Source organism: Pseudophryne corroboree, chromosome 1 (genome assembly GCF_028390025.1).
Source record: "Pseudophryne corroboree isolate aPseCor3 chromosome 1, aPseCor3.hap2, whole genome shotgun sequence".
NCBI classification, from domain to species: domain Eukaryota; kingdom Metazoa; phylum Chordata; class Amphibia; order Anura; family Myobatrachidae; genus Pseudophryne; species Pseudophryne corroboree.
The window spans coordinates 515,380,618-515,395,884 of NC_086444.1; the positions used below are offsets into that span (position 1 = coordinate 515,380,618).

Consider the following 15,267-nt stretch of genomic DNA (forward strand, 5'->3'; position numbering starts at 1 on the left):
GAGAATCAGCCATACTATTGGACAATTTGGAGTGCAAAGTGAGATTGTACCTTTTTATTTGTCTATGCATGTTTAGGTTTGGTGACCTATTTTTGTACTATCTTGTGCTGCCTCATTAGTGCAGCACCACAGGAAGAATAGTTGTTTTCTAATGTCTGTGGTCAGCAGGCTTAACCAAGAAATCATCTACAGACTGTTTCAGGGTCTGCCTTTCTTGCTTTGCAGCAGCTAACTCTGAATTTATATTAGTAATCATAGTTGTAAATGATTATAACCATTCAGGTTCCTGCAAGCCACTACCATGTGAAGGCAGAGAACACTGGGTACATAGTAGAGATCCCTGTGAAGAGGGTGTAAACTTGGTGTTGCAAGAGGGACACACAGATTTTTTCCCCAGACATGCTTACAGCAGAAAACATAGTGCAGTGACAACACGTTAGTGAAATAGCACAATAAGCCCTGACAGCCCTAAATGGAGTGACACAGAGAGGATGTTTGCTATTAGCACAGCGGTGTAACCGCTGTATATATGCTCCCCCCTTTCTATCAGACCCCCTGGTACCAGTATAATCGGTGGCTCAGTGGCCTCTGTGGAGGAGCAGTCTCAGCGTGCAGCATGTAGTCAGCAGCAGCAGCAAATGGCGCCTTTAAGCTTCTGGTCCCGCTCTCCGGGAAGCCCCGCCCCTTGAATGGCGCACGTTCCTATAAAGATTATACTGGCATTTTATGTCATATTGTGTAAAAAGAGAGAATCCCCCTTTTACTCTGCGCCAGTGTGGGTCCCCAGCGGGCACCACAGCTCGAGGCCCAGTGACCGCTGCGCCCTAACGCCACCACTGTCACCGGGGACCCGCTAACTGGGATCCCGGTGTAGTACTAACAGCACCACGTCTATTCGGCATTTGTTAGGGGTGGCGGCATGCTGCCGGCGAGGGCTCACACCCTGGGGCATGAGAAACAGTGCCTCAGGAGCACAGTGTCCTGTCAGCGGGGATACGAACCATTAACTCTATATTGAGTTGGCTCGCCCCCCCCCCCCCTAAGTTCCACGACACAGGCAGACTGGTTGCCAACCAGTGCTGCCTGAAAATAACAAACTAACATAAAGTCTAAAGAAAACTCTCTGGAGCTCCAGAGAATGCACCGGGCTCCTTGGGCACATTTTTCTAAACTGAGTCTGCTAGGAGGGGCATAGAGAGCAGGAGCCAGCACACACTAATGATTTCTTAAAGTGCCAGGCTCCAATGGACCCGATCTATACCCCATGGTACTAAAGTACATTCCCAGTATCCACTAGGAAGTTAGAGAAATGTTATTTTTCGGTACTATTTCAATTCTAATGAGGTGTTTGGTTTAGTCCTTTTTGGACATAATAATTATTTTATTTTTACTATGTTTATATTCAAGTATTTACCATAAATGGACATCAGGAATACTCCCAAGGTTGCCTTCCAATTAGCATTGTGAAAGCAAGGACCAGCAATGCACCTGGGTGTTATAAAATGACTATGGAGGAGAACTGGCTGACAATATGTACCTATAAACACCATGCGATTCAGTCTTTCCCCTTGCCAGATCACTTGCGTCTCTTCCAGATCATACAGCTCGTGGACTCCTTGTACAATCGCTTGATGAGGCTTATCTTCCACTGACACCAGACCCTGCTCAGACACAGAAGACCCTGTAACTGTACACTTCATATCTGCATCATATTGGGGACATTTATATTTACAGGAGCCAAAACATTAGTTTTTTAAAAAACAAAAAAGGTTTAGAAATAGCAATGTACATAATCACAAAAATGCGATTTTCTGTATAGTACTAATGATATCTATAGGTGTTACTAATGTAGAAATAAATGCTACTTACAAATAGAGTATATATTCTTTATTTCTCAAACAAAAAACATTCCATGGGGGAAATTTACTAAGGTGGGAGATTTTTAGAACTAGTGATGTTGCCCATAGCAACCAATCAGATTATATCTATTATCTGCTAGAAGCAGCTAGATAAATGGTAAGTAGAATCTGATTGGTTGCCATGGGCAACATCACCAGTTCTAAAAATCTCCCACCTTAGTAAATTTACCCAGAGGTTTATGTCTGGATGCAGGTTTAAACTGAAGAGGATGGCCATGTACTCCACTGTGCCATCTGCTGGTTGTTGCAGATAGATATATGCAGCCCTGTAGAAGGGTTGGGTATGCCTTACCGGCACTGGGGATCCCGGCGGTCAGTATAAAGACTCAGGGATCCCGGCAGCAGAATGCCGGCGGGGGTAATGGAGGGGAGGGGGGCGAGCGCAATGAAGCCCCCCCAACGGACTCGCTGCGCTCGCCACCTGCTGGCTCAGTGGCAAGCTGCACTCGCCACAGGTTCTATTCCCACTCTATGGGTGTTGTGGACACCCAGGAGTGGGAATAGTCCCTGCTGGTCGGCATGCCGACTGTCGGGATTTCGAGCGGGCGGGATGCAGGGGTCGGTCACATAACTACATCCCCTGTAGAACATACTGTATACTGTATGCCTGTAATTATGACTTGATCACATGCAACTATAGTAGCAACTGCTCTAACAAGGGCTGACTCTGGCTGTAATAGTGGGCAGACGAATTAGCCAGATTGAGGTGGCTATTCATGAAGCAGTGAAAAGAGTGGAGAAGTGACCTAGTGGAGAAGTTGCACATGTTATACATAGCAGCTGATTGGTTGCACATGGCAACCAATCAGCTGCTACGTATAATTTTATAGAATGGACTTGACAAATGTCATTTAAAAGCATGGGCAACTTCCCCACTGGCTCACTTCTCCACTCTTTCCACTGCTTCATGAATAGATCTCAACCTAATGCTAATGAAAGAATGAGTTCAGCTAATGTGGGCTTAGGGCCTCTGCAAGTGGAAACCCCATGCCACCCAATGATTTTATGCCAGCCACCGCAACCATCATAATTAGTATCAGCACTTACACCAACCCCATACTAAGTGCAAGAGATGTCCGAAGCAGGATTCCCTTCTTGTACGCACGACTAAGAATCCCATGGAATATGCCCACGACACTTCCACGAGACAGGGCGGATCCCTATGCTCACAATGTTGCCGCCCTGTAATGACCAATTATACGGACAGAAAGTTCTGTCCATCTGATAATAGAACAGAGATACATAAAAATCCATAAAATCGCATCTGTGCATGTGGTGTATGCAAAACTAACCGTTTGCGCCTGTGCACAGCAATCCCTTCAACCCAGAATCAGGCCCAAAATGTCCAAGTGGTGAATGAGCATTATCAATATTAGTAGTAGCAAGTAGAGCTCTGCTGAGAGTGTAGGGGAGAGGAAAGGGACAGGAACCGCTGTGAGTTCTGCCTGTCATTATTACACAGGGGTTGCTGTGTAACCAACATAGAATTGATTCTAGAAATTATTGTGCCAGGTAACTAATAAGATAAAAGATAATTAACCAACTGTACATTAGTAAACTGAAAAAAGGAAATTTATGGTAGACTTACCATAGTTAAATCTGCGAGGTACACTGGGTTCCACAGGGAATACATCGGGGTGTAGAGTTGGCTCTTGATCCAGAGGCACCAACAGGCTAAAGCTTTGACTGTTCACAGGATGCATTGCATGGCCTCCTCCATAACCCCGCCTCCGAACACAGGAGCACAGTTTCGTTAACCATTTCAAGGCATGTAGCAGGTAAAAAGAAGGCAGATGTTAGTCACATAGAACCACATTCTCACAACAGGAGAAGGGACCAGCGGCTAATACCATACAAACCCAAAAAAGCTAAGTGCATCAGGGTGGGCGCCCTTTGGATCCCAGTGTACCTCGCAGAAAGATTTAACTATGGTAAGTCTACCATAAATCTCCCTTTCTGCAGCAGGGTACACTGTGTTCCATAGGGAATACATCGGGGATGTCCTAAAGCAGTTCCTTATGGGAGGGGACGCACCGTAGTGGGCACAAGAACCCATTGTCCAAAGGAAGCATCCTGGGAGGCGGAAGTATCAAAGGCATAGAACGTAATGAACGTGTTCACCGTGGACCACGTAGCCGCCTTGCACAATTGTTCAGCGGATGCGCCTCAGCGGGCCGCCCCAGAAGGTCCAACAGACCGAGTAGAATGGGATTTAATAGCAGCAGGAGCTGGAAGACCAGCCTGTGCATATGCTTGTGCAATCACCATTCGAATCGATCTGGCCAAGGTTTGCTTATTCACAGGCCAGCCACGTTTGTGAAAACCAAAGAGTACAAAAAGGGTATCTGACCTCCTGAGAGGCAGTCCTCTCCACGTAAATACGGAGAGCCCACACCACATCCAAAGACCGAACCACAATCTCTTGGTTAAGATAGAAAGATGACACCGCCTTAGGTAGATAACCGGGGCGAGTTCTAAGAACTGCCCGGTCACGATGAAAAATCAGAAAGGGTGGACAACAGGACAAAGCGCCTAAGACCGACACCCTCCTAGCAGAGGCAATAGCCAGCAGAAACACGACCTTAAGCGTAAGGCATTTAAGGTCCACAGACTCAAGAGGTTCAAATGGAGACTCTTGTCTCCAAGACAACAGACAGATCCCATGGAGCCACAGGAGGGACATAGGGAGGCTGAATCCGTAAAACACCCTGAGTGAAAGTATGAATGTAAGGAATAGACGCAATTTTTCTCTGAAACAACACCAACAAGGCAGAAATATGAACCTTGAGGGAGGCTAGACGAAGACCTAAGTCTAGGCCATGTTGCAGAAAAGCCAAAAGACTGGCAGTTCTGAATTTGTATGCATCGGAATTCTTAGCAGCACACCAGGTGAAGCAAGAATTCCAGACCCTATAATAAATCTACGCCGAAGCCGGTTTGCAGGCCTTCCGCATAGTTTGGATAACCGCCTCAGAGAATCCTTTGGCCATCAGGAGTGAAGCTTCAAGAGCCATGCCTTCAAAGCCAGCCTGGCAAGGTCCGGGTAGACCACAAGGGTCCTGAATGAGGATGTCTGGGTGTTGAAGCGACTAGAAGTAGTATTCCTCCTTCTTGCTTGAACTTCCATAGTACCCTGGGCAGGAGTGACACTGAAGGGAACACGTATGGCAGCCGAAAGTTCCATGGAATTGCCAGTGCGTCCACGAACGCTCCTTGTGGATGCCTTGTTCTTGATCCGAAGACCGGAACTTTGTGATTGTGTCGAGGCGCCATCAGGTCTACATCAGGGAGACCCCACTTGTCCACTAGGAGTTCAAAGAATTCCTGATGAAGACTCCACTCTACGGCGTGTACGTCCTGATGACTGAGGAAATCCGCTTCCCAGTTGAGGACTCCAGGAATGAACACTGCCGATGTTGCTGACAGATGGCGTTCCGCCCAACAAAGGATTTTTGACACTTCCACCATTGCCATGCGGCTTCGAGTGCCGCCTTGATGATTTATGTATGCCACTGTGGTGGCGTTGTCTGATTGCACTTGAAAAGGCCTGTTCTGTATCAGAGGCAGTGCAAGATTCAAGGCATTGAACACTGCCCGCAATTCCAGAATGTTTATCAGGAGGAGAGATTACTCATTGGTCCACTGACCCTGGAGAGAGTGTTGCTCCAGCACCGCACCCCAACCCCGCAGACTTGCGTCCGTAGTCAGAAGGACCCACTTGGGGATCCAGAATTGACGCCCCCTGCTCAACTATTGGTCCTGTAGCCACCAGCTCAATAACAGAAGAACTCCAAAAGAGAAAATAAAGGCGCCTCTAAGAGCCTAGGCTGATATGCTGCTCGCTGCTCTCAAAAGTATAGGTATTAGCAAACCTACAAAGACAACAAAAAAAACAAGGGAGTAGAGAGCGCAAGCAGACTGAATTAGCAATATTTAATTAAAACTGCACAAGGAATACAATATATTATATATATATGTGTAATTGATAAAACATAAAATTATGAACAAATGGGATCCTCCAGCTTACAGTCCATTTAATGCAATAATGGATTCCAAATTAGGCAGTCAAACGCTCCTTCTATTTAGAGCAATGAGTTCATCAATTTGTGTTTAAATAACTTTTTTTGCAAATTATTCACTTCTAAAAAGTTATTTAATCCGGAAAATCACTTATATTGGATTATCAGATAACAGATGTGCTGCTTGTTCCAGCACTTTATATTCCAAAAGGATAGCAGCTTTGTATATAGAAATCCGTCTTCCAGTGTGCTTTACAGCGGCTCCGTCTACCGCTCTCCCTAAAGCACACTTATGGAATCTTTCAATAAATAGCCGCTTACCGCATCCGGATGCGTTCAGCTTCACGGCACTGAAAATCACCATGCACCAGACGGCTGTACCGCAAACTCCTGAGTGGAATAGATGACGGCCACGGTCCCCGTTTAGCAAGGCGGACCACTGCAGGTGGCTGTGGTGAAAGCGGATCCACTGGTGCGGTGCAGAAATTGTGATGAATATCCAAAGCACAAATGGAGAGTGCCGGGATCCCAAGTCCGAATAAACCCTGACGCGTTTCTCGACCTACGTACACTGGTCGTTTCCTCAGAGGGAGAAAAGATTCGGTTACCACCCAGTCTCCATTCTTTTAGGGACCAGGAGTTAATTAAATCATAAGTGCAGTCACCTGAGTATCCACCTGTTTGGCTCAATACTAGGAACGTGTGTGTGTATAATATCTAAAGGCACATATACTAAAATATACAAATAAGTCTTATTTAAAAACATAGTCATACTTCCTTTAAATCGATTTAGCACAAAATAATTAATATATTCTTACATCATTATAGCATAAATATATATAATAATAAAAATGACTATATATAAACAAAAAGGCAGATAGATATCTAATAGAGGAGACAGCAATATAATCTTACATATAAAATATAACATGTATTTATATAATATATTTAAAAATGAAAGTAAAATATACACATAAAATTAAAATCAAGAAGTAAATAAAAATAAAAATAAAAATAAAATATATTATGATATGAAGAAAATACATCATGACATTCATAAAAAAATATATGTACATATTGACTAACAATATGTTGGATGAATCCAAAATAGGGGAAAGAAGGGGGGAAAAAATATGGCAATTTGATACTGACATATCTTGGCCAGACAGAAAACACTTTATTACCTTTTAAAGAGACAGTAACAGCCCTAGAAGCATCTTAACATATTGAATGGAATAAACATCATAACGAAACATTATCAATGTTCCACAGATACATAAATGGATCCATATCAATATCAAAGGAGAAAAGGATATTGGAATGTATATTACAAAACCTCTAAACAATGATGACCAAACCCACCTACCCGATCTTTATAAACACTCGAATATCAGAATAATGGTTTTCTTATAAAAGGGCCAGAAACAGGCCCCACGGGGACAATAATATCCCTATCCCCACCACTGAATAATGAATAGACGTAACCCATATAAACACTAGAAAGACAATTAAATAATACATCTGTCATAATGATATTAATTTAATTCCATACTACCAATAAAACTACCCAATAGTGTATTGGATATAATAAACAACCAAGCAGAATGAGCGGGTGGATCCACATCTAAGTCAGGAACAGAGAGATGATTTACACTCGACCTGCCTGAAGAAAAGGTGGATCCAAAACCGCCCACCCAATCTCATCAATCTCATAATTTACTAAAAGCTTGACCAGGATCCCTTGAGAAACCCCCAAACACCCCTAGGAAAATAAATAGGACTCCCCTAACTAATAATAGAAGGGTTAAATGGTGTTGAGCTCCACTGTGTCATTGAGACCATGTGGGCTCAAAGTGTGTAATTGGAAAATCCAGAAGGCTTCGCGCATGCAAAGCCTTCTGTATCTATCCCCACCTCTCATGGTTTGTTTTATGTGTTCTACTGCTCTAATAGTTAGGCCACTCAAATTACCCTTCTGACACATATAAACATGGTTAGATAAACTATGGGTTTTGAGATTCTTTGTTATATTCCTTTTATGCTCCATGAACCTTTCATGGAGAGGACGAATAGTGCGGCCTACATACTGCAGCCCACATCTGCATTGTATAACATAGATCACATAATTAGTCCTACAATTCATAAAGCCCTTTATCTCAAATTCTTCTAATCTACTGAAGGACTTAATGCGATTACACTTATTTTCAGCAAAAGAGCAAGTGGTACATCTATCCCTCCCACATCTAAAAAAGCCAATGGGTTTTGGAGGTAAACTAAATAAATTCTCTCCAGCAATTTTAGATCTTCTAGTAAATAAACTAGGTGCTAGTTTCTGTTTGAGAGAATTAGCTTTTCTGAAAATAACTAGATTCCTTCCAGTCAATGACGTTTCTAGTAGTTTATCTGATTTCAAAATCGCCGAATTTCTAGTAATTATCCTTTTAATATCTCCTGCAGCTCTATTAAATTGAGTAATAAAGGATATTGACTTCTCGTCAGTCCTACTCGAAGATACATTCTTCGCTACCTCCCTTTCTGGGTGAATCAATGAAGCCCTGGGTTTGAGTTGAATTTCTCTCAGGGCTTTATCTAAAACCTCTAAGGGATACCCTTGTTTAACAAATGCGGCATACATGATTTCTGCTTGACTAGTAAACAACTCATCTGTGGAGCAGTTCCGACGCAACCGTTGGAACTGTCCCTTTGGTATATTTAATTTCCACGGTTTATAATGACTACTTGTGAAGTGTAAATAGTTGTTACAGTCCACATCTTTAACGTATGTGGAGGTGATAATCTTAGAATCCTGAACACTGACTGTAATATCAAGAAAATTAATTGACTTTTTACTAAAATTACCAGTGAACTTCAAACCTATTGTGTTAGAGTTAAGAAGATAGGTGAGACGTGAAATAGGTGAAAAATCCTCATCCCAAACAAAAAATAAATCATCAATATATCTACCATAGAGGATCAGGCCCGCACCAAGATCGCCACCCCATATCTGGTGTTCTTCGAACCATCCCAGAAAGAGGTTGGCGAAACTTTGTGCGAATCTGGTCCCCATGGCTGTGCCTTTCTTCTGTAAAAAAAACTGTGAATCAAAAGAAAAATAGTTGTGCTCCAAAATAAACCTAATAGCTGACAAAATAAAAGTGCGAAAAGAAACATCCACCTCTGTGTCATAGTATAAATAGTGATTTATCGCCAAAAGACCCAAATCATGCATTATGTTGGTATAAAGAGATTCTACGTCATATGTTAATAATGTATATGAATCCTTCCAGTCTATGCTATCCAATTTATGAAGAAAATGTGTGGTGTCCTTAATATAAGAAGGGAGGGCCTGAACATATTTCTGTAGATGTGCATCTATAAAGGCAGATAAATTAGATGTCAGGGATCCTACCCCTGAAATTATAGGGCGTCCTGGTGGGGATATTAGAGACTTATGCACCTTAGGCAAATGGTAGTATATAGGTACTACTGGATATTTAACCATTAAAAATAGGAAAGTTTCTTTATTAATGTTACCCTCACTCAGTGCCTTTTCTAATAGGAACTTTAATTCGCCCTGATAGACACCTGTGGGGTCTCCTAAAATTCTCTTATAAAAGGTTGTATCATTAAGTTGTCTATAGGCCTCAGAGAGATAGTCTTCAAGGTTCTGAATGACCAGGCTACCGCCTTTATCGGCTTGTTTAATAATAATTTCTTCATCTTTCATTAATTTCTTAAGTGCCATTCTTTCGGACCTCGATAGATTATCTCTCAGAGTCACTGTCTCTTGTTTGGTACACAAATCTCTGAACTCTCTCATGGTAGTTGTGTAAAAGCCCTCAATATAGGGGCCTCTGTGTTGAAGTGGGTAAAATTCTGATGGTAATTTAAATTTCTTGGGGTCTGCTTTATTAATGTCATAAACTTTTCTTAGCTCAGCGGTACTAGAAGTGTTCTCTCTACCTTCATTTTCATCAAGGAGTGATTCCAAAATCCTAAGGGAGTTATCATCCTGTTTATCTAGACAAATGGGTGACCCTGTTACACCTTGTCTGCATAGTGATTTCTTAATAAAATATCTCTTTCTACTTAAGGTACGTACGAATCTATTCAAATCCACAAAAAGTGTAAAGAGATTGGGTTTTTCTTCTGGCGCAAACTTTAAACCCCTATTTAGCAGGGAGATCTCTGCTGAAGTAAGAGTTTTCTTAGAGAGATTGAATACACTCCTGGTATTCAAAATCTTCTTACACTTTTTGTGGGCATTCTTAATTCCTCCCCTGCAGCCTCTAACCCTTCTTCTCTTCTTCTTTTTGGGGTGAGCATCATTTTTGGATTCTCCCACGAGTTGTTTTGTGGGTCCCCTGGTGAATGTTGTCGTCTCTCTAAAAAATTCACCTTTGGTGGTTTATTCTGAGATTCTTCTCTTAGATTATTTCTCCCTACAGGAGTTGGTTCATCTCTGCTCAATACTTCAAATCTATTCCTATAGTCCCTCTCTCTCCAAGAGTCCCTATTTTGAAATCTCTGTCCATATGATCGTTGTTTCTGGGATTTATTAGAGGAATTTCTATTATCATAGTTATAATATCTCTGTGTCTCCCTTCTCTCTCCTTGTGAATATACTCTTTCTCTATAGGTATCATCAGAGCTCCTTATGTTTCTAAATGGAGCATAATTTGATTGTCTCTTTATTGAGGGAGTTCTATCTCTTTTATTATATGTCCGTACCTGATCTCTATTATAATCTTCTCTATCTCGAACTAGTTTTTTATATTTCAAAGAGATGAGGGTTTTTTCAAACTCCTGTACCTTTTTATTCACTCTCTGGTCTTTCCCTTCAAAATCAGGATGTTTTGAATGAATCAAAAGGGCTTCCTGTGTTTTCTCTATATCAGTTTGAATGGTTTGTATTTTTTGTTCTCTATGTTTAATTAGAAGCTTCATCAAATTCCGAGAACAATTATCCAAAGCTCCATTCCATTCTATCAAAAATTCAGCATCATCCTTAAAAGAACAGGATTTAAATAGTCTAAGGCCCCTTGGGATCATATCTTTATCTAAATATTTTTGTAAAGTAACTTGATCCCACCAATGTCTAGTCTCTGCAATGAATAGATCCTCTAACTCATTGAAGAGACCAAACATGTCCACACATTTATCCGTATTCAAATGTTCCCCATGACCTATTTCCTCAGATAAGTATTGCTGTCTCCTCTCAAGGCGCTCTGCCAAACACCTCAAAACAGGCATATTTAAAAATGAACAATAAAATTATCAATAAAAATGTCAACTTCTCAATAATCAAACCAAATGCCTACTTAAACACACACTAAAAAATTCAGCTGCGGCTAATGGAGGCTGCCTTATGCTAATACCACAGGAAAACTCCAAAAGAGAAAATAAAGGCGCCTCTAAGAGCCTAGGCTGATATGCTGCTCGCTGCTCTCAAAAGTATAGGTATTAGCAAACCTACAAAGACAACAAAAAAAACAAGGGAGTAGAGAGCGCAAGCAGACTGAATTAGCAATATTTAATTAAAACTGCACAAGGAATACAATATATTATATATATATGTGTAATTGATAAAACATAAAATTATGAACAAATGGGATCCTCCAGCTTACAGTCCATTTAATGCAATAATGGATTCCAAATTAGACAGTCAAACGCTCCTTCTATTTAGAGCAATGAGTTCATCAATTTGTGTTTAAATAACTTTTTTTGCAAATTATTCACTTCTAAAAAGTTATTTAATCCGGAAAATCACTTATATTGGATTATCAGATAACAGATGTGCTGCTTGTTCCAGCACTTTATATTCCAAAAGGATAGCAGCTTTGTATATAGAAATCCGTCTTCCAGTGTGCTTTACAGCGGCTCCGTCTACCGCTCTCCCTAAAGCACACTTATGGAATCTTTCAATAAATAGCCGCTTACCGCATCCGGATGCGTTCAGCTTCACGGCACTGAAAATCACCATGCACCAGACGGCTGTACCGCAAACTCCCGAGTGGAATAGATGACGGCCACGGTCCCCGTTTAGCAAGGCGGACCACTGCAGGTGGCTGTGGTGAAAGCGGATCCACTGGTGCGGTGCAGAAATTGTGATGAATATCCAAAGCACAAATGGAGAGTGCCGGGATCCCAAGTCCGAATAAACCCTGACGCGTTTCTCGACCTACGTACACTGGTCGTTTCCTCAGAGGGAGAAAGTATTCGGTTACCACCCAGTCTCCATTCTTATAGGGACCAGGAGTTAATTAAATCATAAGTGCAGTCACCTGAGTATCCACCTGTTTGGCTCAATACTAGGAACGTGTGTGTGTATAATATCTAAAGGCACATATACTAAAATATACAAATAAGTCTTATTTAAAAACATAGTCATACTTCCTTTAAATCGATTTAGCACAAAATAATTAATATATTCTTACATCATTAAGCATAAATATATCTAATAATAAAAATGACTATATATAAACAAAAAGGCAGATAGATATCTAATAGAGGAGACAGCAATATAATCTTACATATAAAATATAACATGTATTTATATAATATATTTAAAAATGAAAGTAAAATATACACATAAAATTAAAATCAAGAAGTAAATAAAATAAAAATAAAATATATTATGATATGAAGAAAATACATCATGACATTCATAAAAAAATATATGTACATATTGACTAACAATATGTTGGATGAATCCAAAATAGGGGAAAGACGGGGGGAAAAAAGGGGGGAAAAAATATGGCAATTTGATACTGACATATCTTGGCCAGACAGAAAACACTTTATTACCTTTTAAAGAGACAGTAACAGCCCTAGAAGCATCTTAACATATTGAATGGAATAAACATCATAACGAAACATTATCAATGTTCCACAGATACATAAATGGATCCATATCAATATCAAAGGAGAAAAGGATATTGGAATGTATATTACAAAACCTCTAAACAATGATGACCAAACCCACCTACCCGATCTTTATAAACACTCGAATATCAGAATAATGGTTTTCTTATAAAAGGGCCAGAAACAGGCCCCACGGGGACAATAATATCCCTATCCCCACCACTGAATAATGAATAGACGTAACCCATATAAACACTAGAAAGACAATTAAATAATACATCTGTCATAATGATATTAATTTAATTCCATACTACCAATAAAACTACCCAATAGTGTATTGGATATAATAAACAACCAAGCAGAATGAGCGGGTGGATCCACATCTAAGTCAGGAACAGAGAGATAATTTACACTCGACCTGCCTGAAGAAAAGGTGGATCCAAAACCGCCCACCCAATCTCATCAATCTCATAATTTACTAAAAGCTTGACCAGGATCCCTTGAGAAACCCCCAAACACCCCTAGGAAAATAAATAGAACTCCCCTAACTAATAATAGAAGGGTTAAATGGTGTTGAGCTCCACTGTGTCATTGAGACCATGTGGGCTCAAAGTGTGTAATTGGAAAATCCAGAAGGCTTCGCGTATGCAAAGCCTTCTGTATCTATCCCCACCTCTCATGGTTTGTTTTATGTGTTCTACTGCTCTAATAGTTAGGCCACTCAAATTACCCTTCTGACACGTATAAACATGGTTAGATAAACTATGGGTTTTGAGATTCTTTGTTATATTCCTTTTATGCTCCATGAACCTTTCATGGAGAGGACGAATAGTGCGGCCTACATACTGCAGCCCACATCTGCATTGTATAACATAGATCACATAATTAGTCCTACAATTCATAAAGCCCTTTATCTCAAATTCTTCTAATCTACTGAAGGACTTAATGCGATTACACTTATTTTCAGCAAAAGAGCAAGTGGTACATCTATCCCTCCCACATCTAAAAAAGCCAATGGGTTTTGGAGGTAAACTAAATAAATTCTCTCCAGCAATTTAGGGACTCTTGGAGAGAGAGGGACTATAGGAATAGATTTGAAGTATTGAGCAGAGATGAACCAACTCCTGTAGGGAGAAATAATAAGAATTTACTTACCGATAATTCTATTTCTCGGAGTCCGTAGTGGATGCTGGGGTTCCTGAAAGGACCATGGGGAATAGCGGCTCCGCAGGAGACAGGGCACAAAAAAGTAAAGCTTTACTAGGTCAGGTGGTGTGCACTGGCTCCTCCCCCCATGACCCTCCTCCAGACTCCAGTTAGGTACTGTGCCCGGACGAGCATACACAATAAGGGAGGCATTTTGAATCCCGGGTAAGACTCATACCAGCCACACCAATCACACCGTACAACTTGTGATCTAAACCCAGTTAACAGTATGACAACAGAAAGGGCCTCTTAAAGATGGCTCCTTAACAATAACCCGAATTAGTTAACAATAACTATGTACAAGTATTGCAGATAATCCGCACTTGGGATGGGCGCCCAGCATCCACTACGGACTCCGAGAAATAGAATTATCGGTAAGTAAATTCTTATTTTCTCTATCGTCCTAAGTGGATGCTGGGGTTCCTGAAAGGACCATGGGGATTATACCAAAGCTCCCAAACGGGCGGGAGAGTGCGGATGACTCTGCAGCACCGAATGAGAGAACTCCAGGTCCTCCTTTGCCAGGGTATCAAATTTGTAAAATTTTACAAACGTGTTCTCCCCCGACCACGTAGCTGCTCGGCAGAGTTGTAATGCCGAGACCCCTCGGGCAGCCGCCCAAGATGAGCCCACCTTCCTTGTGGAGTGGGCTTTTACAGTTTTAGGCTGTGGCAGGCCTGCCACAGAATGTGCAAGTTGAATTGTGTTACAAATCCAACGAGCAATCGACTGCTTAGAAGCAGGTGCGCCCAACTTGTTGGGTGCATACAATATAAAGAGCGAGTCAGATTTTCTGACTCCAGCCGTCCTTGCAATGTATATTTTTAAGGCTCTGACAACGTCCAACAACTTGGAGTCCTCCAAGTCGCTAGTGGCCGCAGGCACCACAATAGGTTGGTTCAGATGAAATGCTGATACCACTTTAGGGAGAAAATGCGGACGAGTCCGCAGTTCTGCCCTATCCGAATGGAAGATTAGATAAGGACTTTTATAAGATAAAGCCGCCAATTCAGATACTCTCCTGGCAGAGGCCAGGGCTAGTAACATAGTCACTTTCAATGTGAGATATTTCAAATCCACCTTTTTCAATGGTTCAAACCAATGGGATTTGAGGAAATCTAAAACTACATTTAGATCCCACGGTGCCACCGGAGGCACCACAGGAGGCTGTATATGCAGTACTCCCTTGACAAAAGTCTGGACCTCAGGGACAGAGGCCAATTCTTTTTGGAAGAATATTGACAGGGCCGAAATTTGAA

General features: G+C 41.4%; 1 protein-coding gene across 1 annotated transcript in view; it reads right to left on the reverse strand.

Moving 5' to 3' along the window:
- Positions 1-15,267, reverse strand: part of LOC134896596 (zinc-regulated GTPase metalloprotein activator 1-like) — a 227,316-nt gene that overhangs the window by 15,210 nt on the left and 196,839 nt on the right. The window contains exon 15 of the mRNA XM_063913930.1: positions 1,538-1,661. Within this exon, the coding sequence (XP_063770000.1) occupies positions 1,538-1,661 (124 nt within the window). The remainder of the gene's footprint in view (positions 1-1,537; positions 1,662-15,267) is intronic.